We start from the raw sequence: 13,466 nt of genomic DNA on the forward strand, positions 1-13,466 counted from the left end.
TTGCTCTATATCTATAGTAGCAAAGTCCAGCCCTCATGACAATGGCAAGGTCTTCATGAACCCTATCTTTTTCAGGGCATTCTTCATGCTCTTGTTCCTGAGGCTGTAGATCAGGGGGTTTAGCATGGGGATAACCACAGCATAGAACACAGAGCTCACAAAGTCTTGCTCCTGGGAATGACTGGAGTTTGGTCGAAGATACATGTAGAGGAGAGTCCCATAGAAGATCAAAACACACAGGAAGTGGGATCCACAGGTGGAGATGACCTTACTCATACCCGTCACAGATTGGATTTTCAAAACTGCACTGAGAATAGAACTGTAGGAGAATAGAATAATGAGGATGGCACCCATTGTGAACATCACTGAGAAGGCAAATAATAGCATCTTATTGCTCCATGTATCAGTGCATGACAGTCCATAAAGAACTAGAAAGTCACAAAAGAAGTGCCTGATCACATTGGGCCCACAGAAGGAGAGTACTGACATGTACCCAATGTTAATCACAGAGCTTACAAAGCTGACAGCATACACCGCCACCACTGACCACAAACAGACATTCTTGGCCATTATGAGTGTGTAACGCAATGGAATGCAAATTGCCATATATCGGTCAATAGCCATCAATGCTAAAAGGTTGCACTCTGTTGTTGCAAAGAGAGAAAAAGAGGAGAGTTGAGTAAAACAGCCAGGAACAGAGATGGACTTCTTCTCTGACAGGAGGTCAGTCAACATCTTGGGGGTGATAGTAGAAGAGTAGCACAGATCAATAAAGGCCAGGTGACTGATGAAGAAGTACATGGGCACGCAAAGACGAGGGTCACTTCTGATCAGAAGGATTATTCCAACATTCCCGGCAACAGTGATGATGTAAACAGTGAGGAATATCAAGAACAGTAGAAGTTCCAGCTCTGGAACATCCGTAAGTCCTGATAGCAAAAACTCTGTCACCACAGTGTGATTTCTTCCTTCCATTGGATGTAGGCATATGCCAGATAGAGTAATTCTGGGAATGAAAAAGAAAAATAGTGATAGAAATGTTATATCTTATTTTTCTTCAAATTAGATTTAAGTAAGGCAAACAATAAAGGAATTTAATACTGTCCTCTGCTCACATTCATAGATGATGGATATGTCACCGGCAGAAAATACTAAAACTCTGTTGAGGTTTAGAGTTAAATTCACCATAAATGTTGACAGATCAGCAACCCCATCTACAGAGACCAAGCCAAACATATTTATGGCTTAACTAACTTCATTAGCAATTGCCATGGCAACGAGGAAGAGATAGGAAAGTATCTTCTTCCAAAAACTCTGTGAAACATCTGCTACAATGTTATCAAGGGGTACGCAAAGTGTCATTTTCAATGACCATTTCTGATATTGACAAATCATTCCTGCTGCCACTTAATACAACTAAAAGACTTTTTAGATTGGTGCTGCCATTTTCTGATCATAGGGGCTCATTACGATGGGAGAATGATCGCCAACGCCGGGCCGCCAATGGCGATCATTCTGCCTTCACAATGAGGTTTACCCACCGCCATATTGGGATGGCGGTAGGTATCGCGGCGGACGCAAAATCCATCTGCCGCTTTATCGCTGATGGCAACTGCAACGATTGCCTGGAGGGCAGAGAAGGGCAACTTACATGGTGTTGGTGCCTAGCAGGCACTGTAGGCCATATTAGGATGTGGGTATTAGAGGGTCTTTCCATGGCGGCGATGCCGCCATGGAAAAGCTGGTGGGGATTGGGTTTGGGGGCGTTTTGTGGGCCCCCCCTTGTTTGGGGGGATGTTGCTGCACTGGGATTACCCATGGTACCCCCTGCATTTTCATGCTCCAAGTGGCAGGCACTGCGCGGTGCCTGCCACGCGGAGCAGGTGAATGCGGTGCAAGCACTTTCAACATTGCGGACGGCGCTGCAGCCAGCAGCACCACCCACAATGATGAAAGCCCAGCATGCACCTGCCTGATTAGCGGGCGCATAATAATTGGTCTGGTTGGACAACCACATGTCTGATGGGCGGTCTCATCACCATTATGATGGCGGGCGGACTGATGTCCGCCCGCCATCAGAATGAGCCCCATAGTTCCCACTTTCATGCAATTCACTTACTTAAATTGTGCGTCACCTCCATAGTCTCCTCCATGGAGCAAGAGGGGCCCAATTAGATCTACTGAGAACTGAACCTCTCCTTGGCAAGGTCTCCTATCTGAGGCAACTCACCACTCCAGCTGTGACACCTTTTACCTGGTGTGGTAGTGATATCAAATGAACAGCACATCACATTGCAGAAAATGGCCGCTATTGTTGAGCAGTTGGATGAGATAGCATGTCTTCTTGGTGATGTCATGATGCTTTAGCATTCTTCACAAAGGGAAGAGATTCTTTCTTTAACCAGGTATACCAGAGAAATAAAAGAAAATTCCCTACTTCCATTGTTAGATGATATAGATATGAGGACTCTAACAATAGAGTCAAATCTTATTGTATATTTACTGCGCCCTCATTTGTTATGGAAGTTCCACAGTCTAATTGGTCATTGGCAGATTAGCCAGAACTTTTCTACACAAAGTCGAACAACACATGATGAGGATGGCTTGTAAAGAAAGATCTTACATCATATCCAAGATATCTAAGTATGCCAGCAAAGGCATTAATGATGCAACAGTAGACCTAAAATCTGCCAACAAAAATCTAAATCAGAATTAAACATGTTAATGTTATCTCCCTCACATTCTACCTCCCTGTACAGTGACTACCAAAACAATGTCAACTAGGTATTTCTCAGATATTTTCTTTCCACTCTTGATGTCTTGGACTGACTCCTTTTTGCTGATCTAGAGGGAACCCATTCCAAAAAAGAAATTAACTGAGGAAATCTCAGATATCAACACCTCCACCTTCCAAAACTCCCATCCCAATTTCCCTCAGCACCAAATTAGTTAAAGATTCCTGGCATCACCCTATGCCACCTTATTTTAGTTATCAAATTCTATACATCCCTTTCCCATAGGTACCAAAAAAGGACCTTGTCAGAACATTAATGAATGACGTTCTAAATTGAGATACACCGAGTAATTCTTAGGAGTATCCTTCACCTTTTCACTTCACCCTGGTCCTGAAGAAAGCCCACCCGACCTGTTGGCGAACAAGGGCTGAAACATGTCGACCTTATTCACAATCATTGCGTGATAGAGCCATAACAAGCTCCTCAATCACCTCCAATAGTTTTACTGTCTCAAAAGACCCCGGAACGAATAAAGAGTTATATCCGGAACCGAGAGACTTTTAAATTCACTTCACTATTTCACGAGCACCATCTCTGGTCACTACTGTTATAGCAAAGGGTATTACCTCCTGGTGGAGGTTGCAAAACCACTAAACCCCATGATTTTGCAAAAACGTGTGTAAGAAGCGGAGAACGAAAATATACCGCTCAGAGACAACCACAAAAACAACACGTTAATGAGGGTTTTTTTATTGGGACTAGTACCGAGACCGCATACCCAATGTTATGCAGGACAAGTGATCCTCCAATGCAGGACAAGTGATCCTTCCACTTTTGATTAGTTGATCACCCTCAATTCACCAATGAGAATTGATATTCTGTGATAGTGCGTAGTACCATTCTCAGTAGATTAGACTACTGTAATGCCCTTTTGCTGGAAGCTCCCAACTTCCTATTGGATAGGTTACAGAGAATACAATCTATGGCAGCCAAATTGGCCCTGGGTTGGCCTAGAAGGTCTTCTTCCTCACAGGCTTTAGCGGAACTACAATGGCTGCCGCTAAGGCAAAGAGTTCAATTTAAATCCCTTTGCCTGGTGTTTAAGGGCCTCAACGGGATGGAGTCGGTCTCCTTTCAAAATAAATTTTCCTGATATGCACCTATGAGAACTCTGCTCTCCTCAGTTGCAAAGCTGGTGAAAGTACCTACATTCAGGAAGGTGAGATCAGGTGGCAGATCTTTTGAGGTGGCGGCAGCAAGGCTCTGGAATGCCCTGCCTCTGGAACTCAGACAAATTATTGAGATTCTGCCTTTCAGGAAAAAGTAAAAAACATGGCTCTTCCCAAAGATTTAATACATGTTGTAGTGTGGTCTCGTAGTGCGTATTTCTGAAAGGTTTAGCACCAGGATGCCTGCAAGGTGACAGATGCGCTTTAGAAGTACAATAAATAAATAACCATGGAAAATTTGCCATCCCCTTCTTCATTTGTCACACCATTCTACTGCACTGTGGTCAACCAAAGAGAAAAAAAGTACATTCTGCAAGCTTAAATAAGCCCTTTATTGAACTCTTGAAGACATTCACATAAAATATCACAAATTAAACAGACCACATAAAACATCAACACACTCCTTGACATTTACAAGGCAACACTGCAGAAATCTAGAACTCAGTGTTCAAATGAAAAGATGATCTGGCAGTTTAAAATAATCATCCCCTCATGCATACAAGAACTGTCTGACAACTGATGTTTAATACACAGATAGGAAGAAAAATTAGAAGAAGATCAATGTACCTGGGAATTTTACACAAGTCACAGGGTTTTGATCGACACAATATCGCCTCCAGAAAATTTCCAACTATACTACTTTCAATGCAAATGCTAATTTTTGTGAGATAGGCATATGCCATAAGGCATCTTGGCGCTGCAGTGTACATAAGGGTCTCCTGTGTTGTGATATTAGTTTGTAAATAGCCAGGTTTTCAAATCTGTCCATAACCTGAGCAGATTTGACTGGGATTTTAAATTCAGAGGAAGACAGTTCCATACACTTTCAGTGCAGCTCAAAAAACTTCTACCTCCCCAATCAGTTAGTTCGAGTTTGGAGACCTTCACATACTGGTATGTGGTTCGTACAAAGCTATATAGGATCTGCGCGTTCAGACAAGATAAACTAAGGGATTGGTGTCCAGACTGATTCCAGACACCCCCAACAGATTTGTTAGACTTTAGACCAGCTAGCTCACAGTGTCACCATAAGCTCCTAACTTTGCCAAGGAGAGAATAGTTTCTGGTAACTATCCAACATGACAACCCTTGATCCTTCAGGGATCTTCTGGTAACTATCCAACATGACAACCCTTGATCCTTCAGGGATCTTGAAAACAGTGCAGTACTTTTCGCTCATTCACTTGTGCTCATTTAATCTCAGAGAGATATACAGAATAAATGGTGGGTACTTTTTCATTAAGTATTTTTTGAACCAGTGTCATTCTAGTAGAAAATATATTTGCTGCAACTATCATTAGACAGAAACAGATGTATAAGATTACAGGCACCAACAGAGTAAATAACCTTGGTGCTAAAACAGTGAATATATGCAGGCATATAAATACATGGCAGTAATCATGTGTACTCCTCCTATGCAGCCCCATCTCAGTGTACGTAAATGTACCTAGCATGAATGTGGGTGTAAAGCCAATAATCCCTTAGGAAAGAGCCAAACCCATTACCCAATGGGAGATCCTGTCTTGGTCTCAAGTTGGACACCCTGCAAAGGATGTCCGACCACTGCATTCTGGAGTTGGACACCCTGCAAGGTATGTCAGACAACTGTATGGTGACGTTTCTGCATGCAGGAATCCCAGCGTCTGATATGAGCATGGAAGCTTTTCATCTAACTCGAGATCAGTATGGGTCTTTACTACCCTAAAGATAGCCTTGGGGTTCCTTCCACAATCGATATGTTGTTTGTACAAGTATGCAACTGAGCCTAGAACAATACCTGCAATTACGCAACGTAGTTCTTTCACATTCGGATGAAGATGACCATAACGTTTACGCAGAGTATTTTCATGCTGTGATGTGCATCATGTGCAGGGGACTTATCTAATAGCATAATACATAAGGCTAGTTTCCAAGAACCCAAGAAAGTGACCAACATTTATTCAGCACATAACTCGGGAAAAGGTGAGTAAGGTAGGACAAATGTAGGTTAAAGGGTGTAAATCTCCCTAGGCCTAGATTGGGGTACGTTGGAGTTCATAAAAATTCTTGGTGGAAGTACCCCGAATACTTCAAGTGGGAGTGTACCATTTGAGTCCATTCCTAAAATATTCGAGAACAGAGTCATGCAGGGTCTTGTTGGAGATACAAAGAGCATTAAAGTCAATCCTTTTCCTGGTGGGAAGCCAGTGTACTCTATGCAGGGCCTTGGAGCCGGACTGGAATTTTGGAATCTCTAGCCGCATACAGAGTTTATTCAGCAATCATTGTTGCATATTTGAGTAGCTGTCATTTCAGTAGTCAATTTCTGGTAAGCCTAGAGTAACAATTATGGTTTTCTGAAGTTTGTGAGGAATGAAAAAAAAATAATTTATTTTATTATCATCAGTGTGCTGAAGGAGGATGAAGTGAGCACATTTATTTGGTCCCCAATGTCAGTATGTTATCAAACATGATACCCAGTTTTCTGACCTAGGTTTTATGGCTACCAGATGGGGGACCAAAAGGAAGGGTCATTCCCAAACAGAAGGACCTCATTCTTTCCTGAATTCAGTTTTAGACAGTTTTTCTTATTTCACTTGACTATGTCTTTCATGCAGTAATGTAATATGATAGCTGCATCTTAAAATGTGCTAATGATTGTGTCAACAATGTATGTATCATTTGCATACAACACTAGGTAAAACTCAAAAGATATAATCAGGCTGTAACATAAATGTTAAAAAGTGTCAGGTTTGAGGATGACCACTCTGGGACATCACATGGGAGGGACAAAGGACTAGAGACAAATCTATTAAGAGCCACGATCTCTCCCTCCATGAAAGAAAATACCTTAGTATGGCCAATGCAGTGTATATAATCCCTATATTGTTTAAACAATCTATTTATACTATTTATATGTTTGAGCATGTTGAATGCCACCAGCAGGTTAAGAAGGAAAAGAGCCTCTTTCCCTTCCTTCTCACTGCTAGTTCTGATTTCTTTTGTGTGAAATAATTAGCTTTGACACCATGCTGTGTTCACTTCTGAACTCAAATTGAGTGGAATCTAGAAGTTGGTTGCTGTCCGGAACGGAAGGTAATTCCACATTCACTGCTTTTTCCAATGCTTTGGCTGGGTAAAGGGAGACAAGAGATGGGATGTTAATTACTAGGTTCAAGGAGATTAGCAGTGAGTTTTTCCAAAAATGGTAGTATTGAGGCTGTTTTCCAAGCTTTCTGCAAAAATATTCCACTCTGAACATCTCATTAAAATTCTTTGTGAGAATAGCAGCGACAGTCTTTGAAGACATCTGTAGAATTGCAGGCTGACAAGGACCTGATAGTGATGCAGATTTTACTGAGATCAATAGCCTACTAACCTGGTCTAATGTTAGAGAGGGGAAGTTAGTCACTTTATTGGTTATAGTGTCATATCATTTAGGATAGTCCCATCATGCACATACCAATTATATATTTTTTTTGGTCCCATCCAACGACATAACAGTTCTACAGCAGTGACCTTTTCCCTATTAGCTTACTTTGGTCTCTTGAACATTAGGCTCTTGGTACTGTTTGTTTATAAAAGACCCTCCCTCCCCCTTACAAAATAGAGGAGAATTCCTTCCAGGCTGGACCAAGACTTTGCAAGCTGATCATTCGACAGGCAGAAACCTGACATCCCTTGTTGGGTGCCATCCTCAATGCAGAGACACGGTCATTCATTCAGAACTCCCTGGGTATTTCTTGGCTCCATTAGGATATATCCTAAAACTTACATACACAGGCTTCACCTACATATCAAGGCTAGGTACATTTAAGTAGGCTATGCATAGTAGGAGTACACCAACGCTGTTCTTTTATATAATCTGCTTTTATTCATTTTATTAGCACTGTGGTAGAAATGTATCTGCTACGTACGATATTGGTGCTAGCAATTACATTTGTCTGCTTCTGTCTTTTGATCATCGCAGTGAATATATTTCATACTAGACTGAAGCTTGACTAATAAATAATTATTGAAACCATTCCAATCGTCATTCTATGTTTATTCTCAGAAAAGTAAACACGAATGACTGAGCGAAAGATAATGTTTTGTTTTCTCTGAAACCTGAGGAATCAGGGTTGTCATGTTCAGTGGTTGCCAGAAATTACACACAGCACTGTAGAATACAGGTGGGTTGTAGTGGCACTCTATAGCTTGCTGATCTAATGGCTGACTTATCCTGTGGGGTGTCCAGAATCTGTTTGCACACCCAGCCCTCAGTTAAGGTCATCCAAAATGCACAGGTCTTGGAGGGTCCAACGAACTACATGACAATAGAAGGCAGGTCACTCTCAATAATTTGATTGTGACTAACTTCCTCATATGAAGCAAAATCATTATGTACTTCAATACTTGGGTTGCATAAACTCTTACAACGAACTAAAGGATTGATTGGCAACTAACATCTTGGCATTATTAAGACTAGTTAGGATTTTGAATGTCTAAAAGAGGGTTCTAGCTGAATTTGCAGCTGATGTAATTTGTTTGATCAAATAGGAATATGTTTCTGCCTGAATCATTTGCATTCACAATCCATAAAGAGCAGTAGTAGTGCGTCTATGACCTCACAAGTGTTAATACTATGGCTTGGTATTTAGACAAAATATTGAAACCAAAATATCGTCCTACCAAAATATTGTGTCTAAAATTGAGTGATATAGAAATATCATCTGCAAGAATAGAATTGTCAAGAATTGACAAGAATTGTCAAGAATTGTCAAGAATATCGATTTTAAGGTAAGTAATATCAATTTAGAAAATATCAATCATAAATATCGTTTGCAAAAATATAATTGTTTATTTTATCGTGTTTAATTATTGTTATGCGTTCTAGTATATATTTACATGTATATGTTCGAAATGTTTTGTTGGGATTAATAGGGGTACAGGGCCGGAAGTAAATTCATTTTATCTATCTATATGTCTGTCTGTCTGTGTATAAATATAAAACCATTTTCTCATTTCCGTCAGAATACCGCTCGAACGCAGAGGATACATTGGCTCATGAGGATGGAACTTGTGTATCTTGAAACACTCCACAAAGGTAAGCCTTGCACTCTCTGATTTCCTCAATCATTTCTTCATTCCATTATATCCATTGAATATAATCAAAGAAATGCCTACAAATGCGTTTATCACACCTGGGCTTTGTCAATGTCATTGTCTCATCACTGCCTTCAAGGCATCAAAAGCTTTCTGGCAGGCATCAGTCCAGATCACCTTCCTGGGCTTCTTTCAGGAAGTCCGCTTGGTCAGGGGTGGAATATGGTGCCATAGCCCTTAACAAATCTCCTATAGTAACCAGTGGGACCTAAAAAGACTTTCACCTCTGTCTTTGTCGTAGGGTGCTGCCAACAAAATGGTGTCAATCTTAGGCTGTATGGGCGCCACCTGGCGGCTTCCTACCTGGTGCCCTAAATACACCACAGAGCCCTGCGCGATCTGGCACTTACTGGTCTTGACATTGAGGCTTACCTTCTGCAGAGCCGTCAACACTTCCCACAGGTGCTGCAAGTATTCTTCCTGGCTGGAACTGAACACAGGTATTTCATCCAGGTAGACAGCACTGAAATCCTTCAGCCCAGCAAACAACTGGTTTACCAAAGTCTGAAAGGTGGCAGAGACATTCTTCAACCCAAAGAGCAGTACCCGAAACAGGTAGTGCACCTCTGGGGTTAAAAATACTTGACTCCAACTTCTGAAACACCTCCTTTCTCAAAGTGAGGCTTGAGGCGGTACACATGGAGGACCCTCAGAGGGTTCCTGGGAGTCTCCAAATTCACCTGGTAGGTGGCATTACTTTAGCACTCCATCACCTCAAACCTCCCCGTCCACTTGTCCTGCAAGGCACACGGTTCAACTGAGGCCATGACCCACACTTTCTGGCCAGGCTGAACCTGTACCAAATATGCATTTCATTCATACCAGTATTTCATCTCCTACCGGCTTGCTTGTTTCCAGGTTCACCTGCATGGTTTTCCTGAAGCAGTTAGTTTGGGTCCTGAAGGCCAGCATGTAGCTAAATACATCCTCGGGAGTTTTCCTGGGAGCTGTCCCCAAGCCTTCCTTGACAAAACTGAGAGGGTGCTCATACAGAAGCACAAAGGGACTGAACCCTAAGGACTTCGGTGGTACCTCCCTGTTTCCAAAGAAAAGGCATGGCAAGAGGATTTCCCAATTATGCCTCATGGGTTCTGTTAGACCCTTGATCATGCCATTTAAGGTTCGGTTGAATCTCTTCACCGAACAATTACCTTGTGGGTGGTAAGTGGTGAAATTGTAGGTCACACCGCACTCCTCCCACAGGGATATCATGTACTTGGATATGAAATTGATACCATGGTCAGATACCACCTCTCTGGGGAATCCCACGTGAGAAAATATCCCCATTAATGCCTGGTGCACGGCTGACACCTTCATTGTCTTGAGAGGGCTAGCCTCTGAGTACCGGGTGACATGGTCCACCAAGAACAGGATGTATCTGTTACCCATGGCTGTATTGGGATCAAGTAGCTTCCCAATGTCCATCCCAACACCTTTCAAAAGGGGTTCCTACCAGTGGAAAAGGTTGGAGAGGAGCCTGATACTTCCTCCACTCTTACCACTTGCCTGGCAAGTCTTGTAAGACCTACAAGGCCCATCTGCCTGCCTTTCCATCTGAGGCCAAAAGAAGTGGGTGACAATCCTGTCAAAGGTATTTTCCTGCCCCAAATTTCCTACCAGAGGCATATTATGAGCTAGGCCCATTAGGAAGGTTCACAAGTGCTGGTGTACCACCAGCACACAGGCTTACCAATGCTTAGCAACTTTTGCTCACTGTGGAGGAGACCATTCTCCCAGTAAATCCAGTGTGATCCAGACTGATCACCAGCTATCTGGTTTGCAGCCTGCTGCAGGAAACCTTCTAGAGAAGCGTATTCTCTCTGCTCCCTGTTAAATTCTTCCCAGGACCCCCCTTTGCTGCTAATGGGTTAGTTCAGATAACTCCCCTCTTTCAGGTCCCTGCTCCCCTTCAGATACAGGGGTGTCCCCCTCAAGGTCAGCCTCCTCCAGGACCGTGGGAACTTTGGGGGTAGGTTTCCTGTGGCCCCCTGCCCTTTCTCTTGGCAGGAACCTGGTCCTTCTGATCACCCTTACTGGCTGCTATTGACCGAGTGGTCACGCATGCCCACTCTGGCAACCAAAGCATCTGCAAGTGGGACATTCTTCCACATGGACGTTACCAGGTGTTACCTAGAAGACAATCCACTGGCATGGTAGGGCACACAATCACCATCCAGGGACCTGAGATCATCCATTCAAAGGGAACTTGTGCCATCCTATACTGGTGCCCTGAGTTGTTCACAGAAACTACTTGCTGGAGTGCCCAGGGGACTACTTGCTCCTCAGAGACCAAATGACACCAGACTGAGCTCACATTGGCTCCAGTGTATCTGAGAGCCGCTACCCTTATCTCATTGATGGTCACCCTGGCACTATATTTTTTAGTGTAGAAGGCACCTAGTTTCCTGGGACCATTTCACTGTCCTCTAGTGAGAGGAGGGTCATTTCTGCAGGATCCCCTCCCTCCTGTAGGTACCCTTCCTCACCAAGCGCTACACTAGCCAACCCTGGACTGTCCACCGGTGGGAAGCTGTGTCCTCTTGTGATTCTTGGCATCCCCCTTCAAGTGACCCCCTGCTAACAGTCATAGCACTTGCGGGAGCGAGTATCTGCAGGCTTTCCTGAAGAGACCCCTTGTTTCTTATCTCCTGGGGGATGGGATGACCACCAAAGCAACTACTGCGTGTGTCTCTGTGTCCACCATATACTGACCATAGGCTTACACACAAGTAGCCGACCACCTTCAACGGCCAATATCACAGTGATGTTGTCAGGCTAGTGGACATGCGCAGACAGTCGTGACAATGGATGTGCCATAGGAGTGCAATTGATGCAACTGCGCAGCGCACACAAGTAAATAGGCTCGGGGAGTGAGGAGCAGCTGTGAGGCAAAGTAATACACATGGATACGGCTCATTTGCCACATGCAAGACATGTCAAACATGAATCCCAAAGTCCCATATATCACACCCCAATATAATAATATCTTATGTCAGGGCTCAACTGGAGACTCTGGGATTGTTGGATTGTTTTGAGAATCCCAGGAACATTGCCAAAATATCAAGGGCAAAGATGAAATGGGATTTTTCAACTCACTCATATTCTCTGAGAGACAGACTGGAAACAATGAAGAAAAGGGTTGTAGATCATTCACTTCTAATCTGTTCTCCAGGTATGGAGTTTTATTTATCCCTTCATCTTAGTCAGGCCAAACTGTATTATCTTATTAGGTTCTGGTTTGGAATCTCCCATCTGTTGGTTTCATATCCCCGGGATGTATATTCTGATGCCGATTTGGACTTATGCCCCTGTGACTCGGAATCAGCACAGAGCACATTGCACTTTATGTTTTTTTGTAATCTGTATATTAATGAAAGACGCGCCTTTCTAAAACCACTGTTAACATTTCTAGTTATTAGAAAATGCCAGGCTGCCTTGTGTCATCTTCAGCTTTTAAATGATGTTTAATGGTTTATAAATATATTTCTTCCGCAGTTCGGACACGAAATATCATTGGAAAATGACTTTTTATCCTATTTATTTTTCCCACAGTGATTATTTTTGAAACCACTTATTAATTGTGCTACTGATGCATGTTACGCTTGTAGTCGTCTCCTTGCTCATGGCATTTATATTGTATTCTTGTACTGTATTTTATTATTATGTAATGATGTGTTCTTTTATGGCTGATCACAGCCGTATGAAGATTTTATGATGATGATGATAATAAGCCTGCCAACACAGAATGCAGAACCACCGATTGACACATCTCTCTCCCCTTTCACAGGTGATCAAGCATATGCACTCTGCCCGTGGATGATGACACCCCTCCGAGCCCCAAACACCCAGGCCCAGAGGCTGTACAATGTGAACAACAAACGCACCAGGGGCACTGTGGAGTACTTATTTGATGTGTGGAGGTCACATTTCAGATGCCTGGACATCACAGGTGGAATACTCCTTTACAGCCCGCAAATGGTGTGCAAGATGATTATTGTATGTTGTGTGTTGCACAACATATTTTTACACACCAATGCCCCATGGATCCATGTGCAAGATGCACTGGACGATGATGATGAGGTAGGTGGACCACACCCCAGTGCAACAGCAGCAGGAATAGCCCGAAGGGACACTATCATTAACAATTTCTTCACATGAGCATGTCATATTGGGACTGTCCATAGCAATCAGAGGACAAGACCAAATGACCAAAGGCACAGCATGTGCAAATAAACTAATTCCAAAACACATTCCTTGTGTGCATGTCACTCCTCTGCAATAGCACATCACTCTGACAAGTGTAAGTACAACATTAAGTGCTGACAATTTCACCAATGGCAATTAGATGGTGGCAGTGTCACCTCCGTTATCAGGATGC

The 13,466-nt window shown here is 42.9% G+C and overlaps 1 protein-coding gene and 1 long non-coding RNA gene across 2 annotated transcripts in view; one reads left to right on the plus strand and one right to left on the minus strand.

Moving 5' to 3' along the window:
• The window catches only part of LOC147735088 (uncharacterized), a 34,975-nt gene extending 21,796 nt beyond the window's left edge, over positions 1-13,179 (plus strand). Inside the window, exons 2-3 of the long non-coding RNA XR_015307615.1 lie at positions 8,957-9,029; positions 12,876-13,179. This is a non-coding gene — a long non-coding RNA (uncharacterized LOC147735088). The remainder of the gene's footprint in view (positions 1-8,956; positions 9,030-12,875) is intronic.
• Positions 34-975, minus strand: LOC147735089 (olfactory receptor 8U3-like). Its single transcript, XM_086953580.1, has one exon. The coding sequence runs from the start codon at positions 973-975 to the stop codon at positions 34-36; it is 942 nt and encodes a 313-aa protein (XP_086809706.1).
• Positions 13,180-13,466: the final 287 nt, after the last annotated feature.

This window comes from Lissotriton vulgaris, chromosome 1_2, assembly GCF_964263255.1.
Source record: "Lissotriton vulgaris chromosome 1_2, aLisVul1.2, whole genome shotgun sequence".
Lineage (NCBI taxonomy): Eukaryota > Metazoa > Chordata > Amphibia > Caudata > Salamandridae > Lissotriton > Lissotriton vulgaris.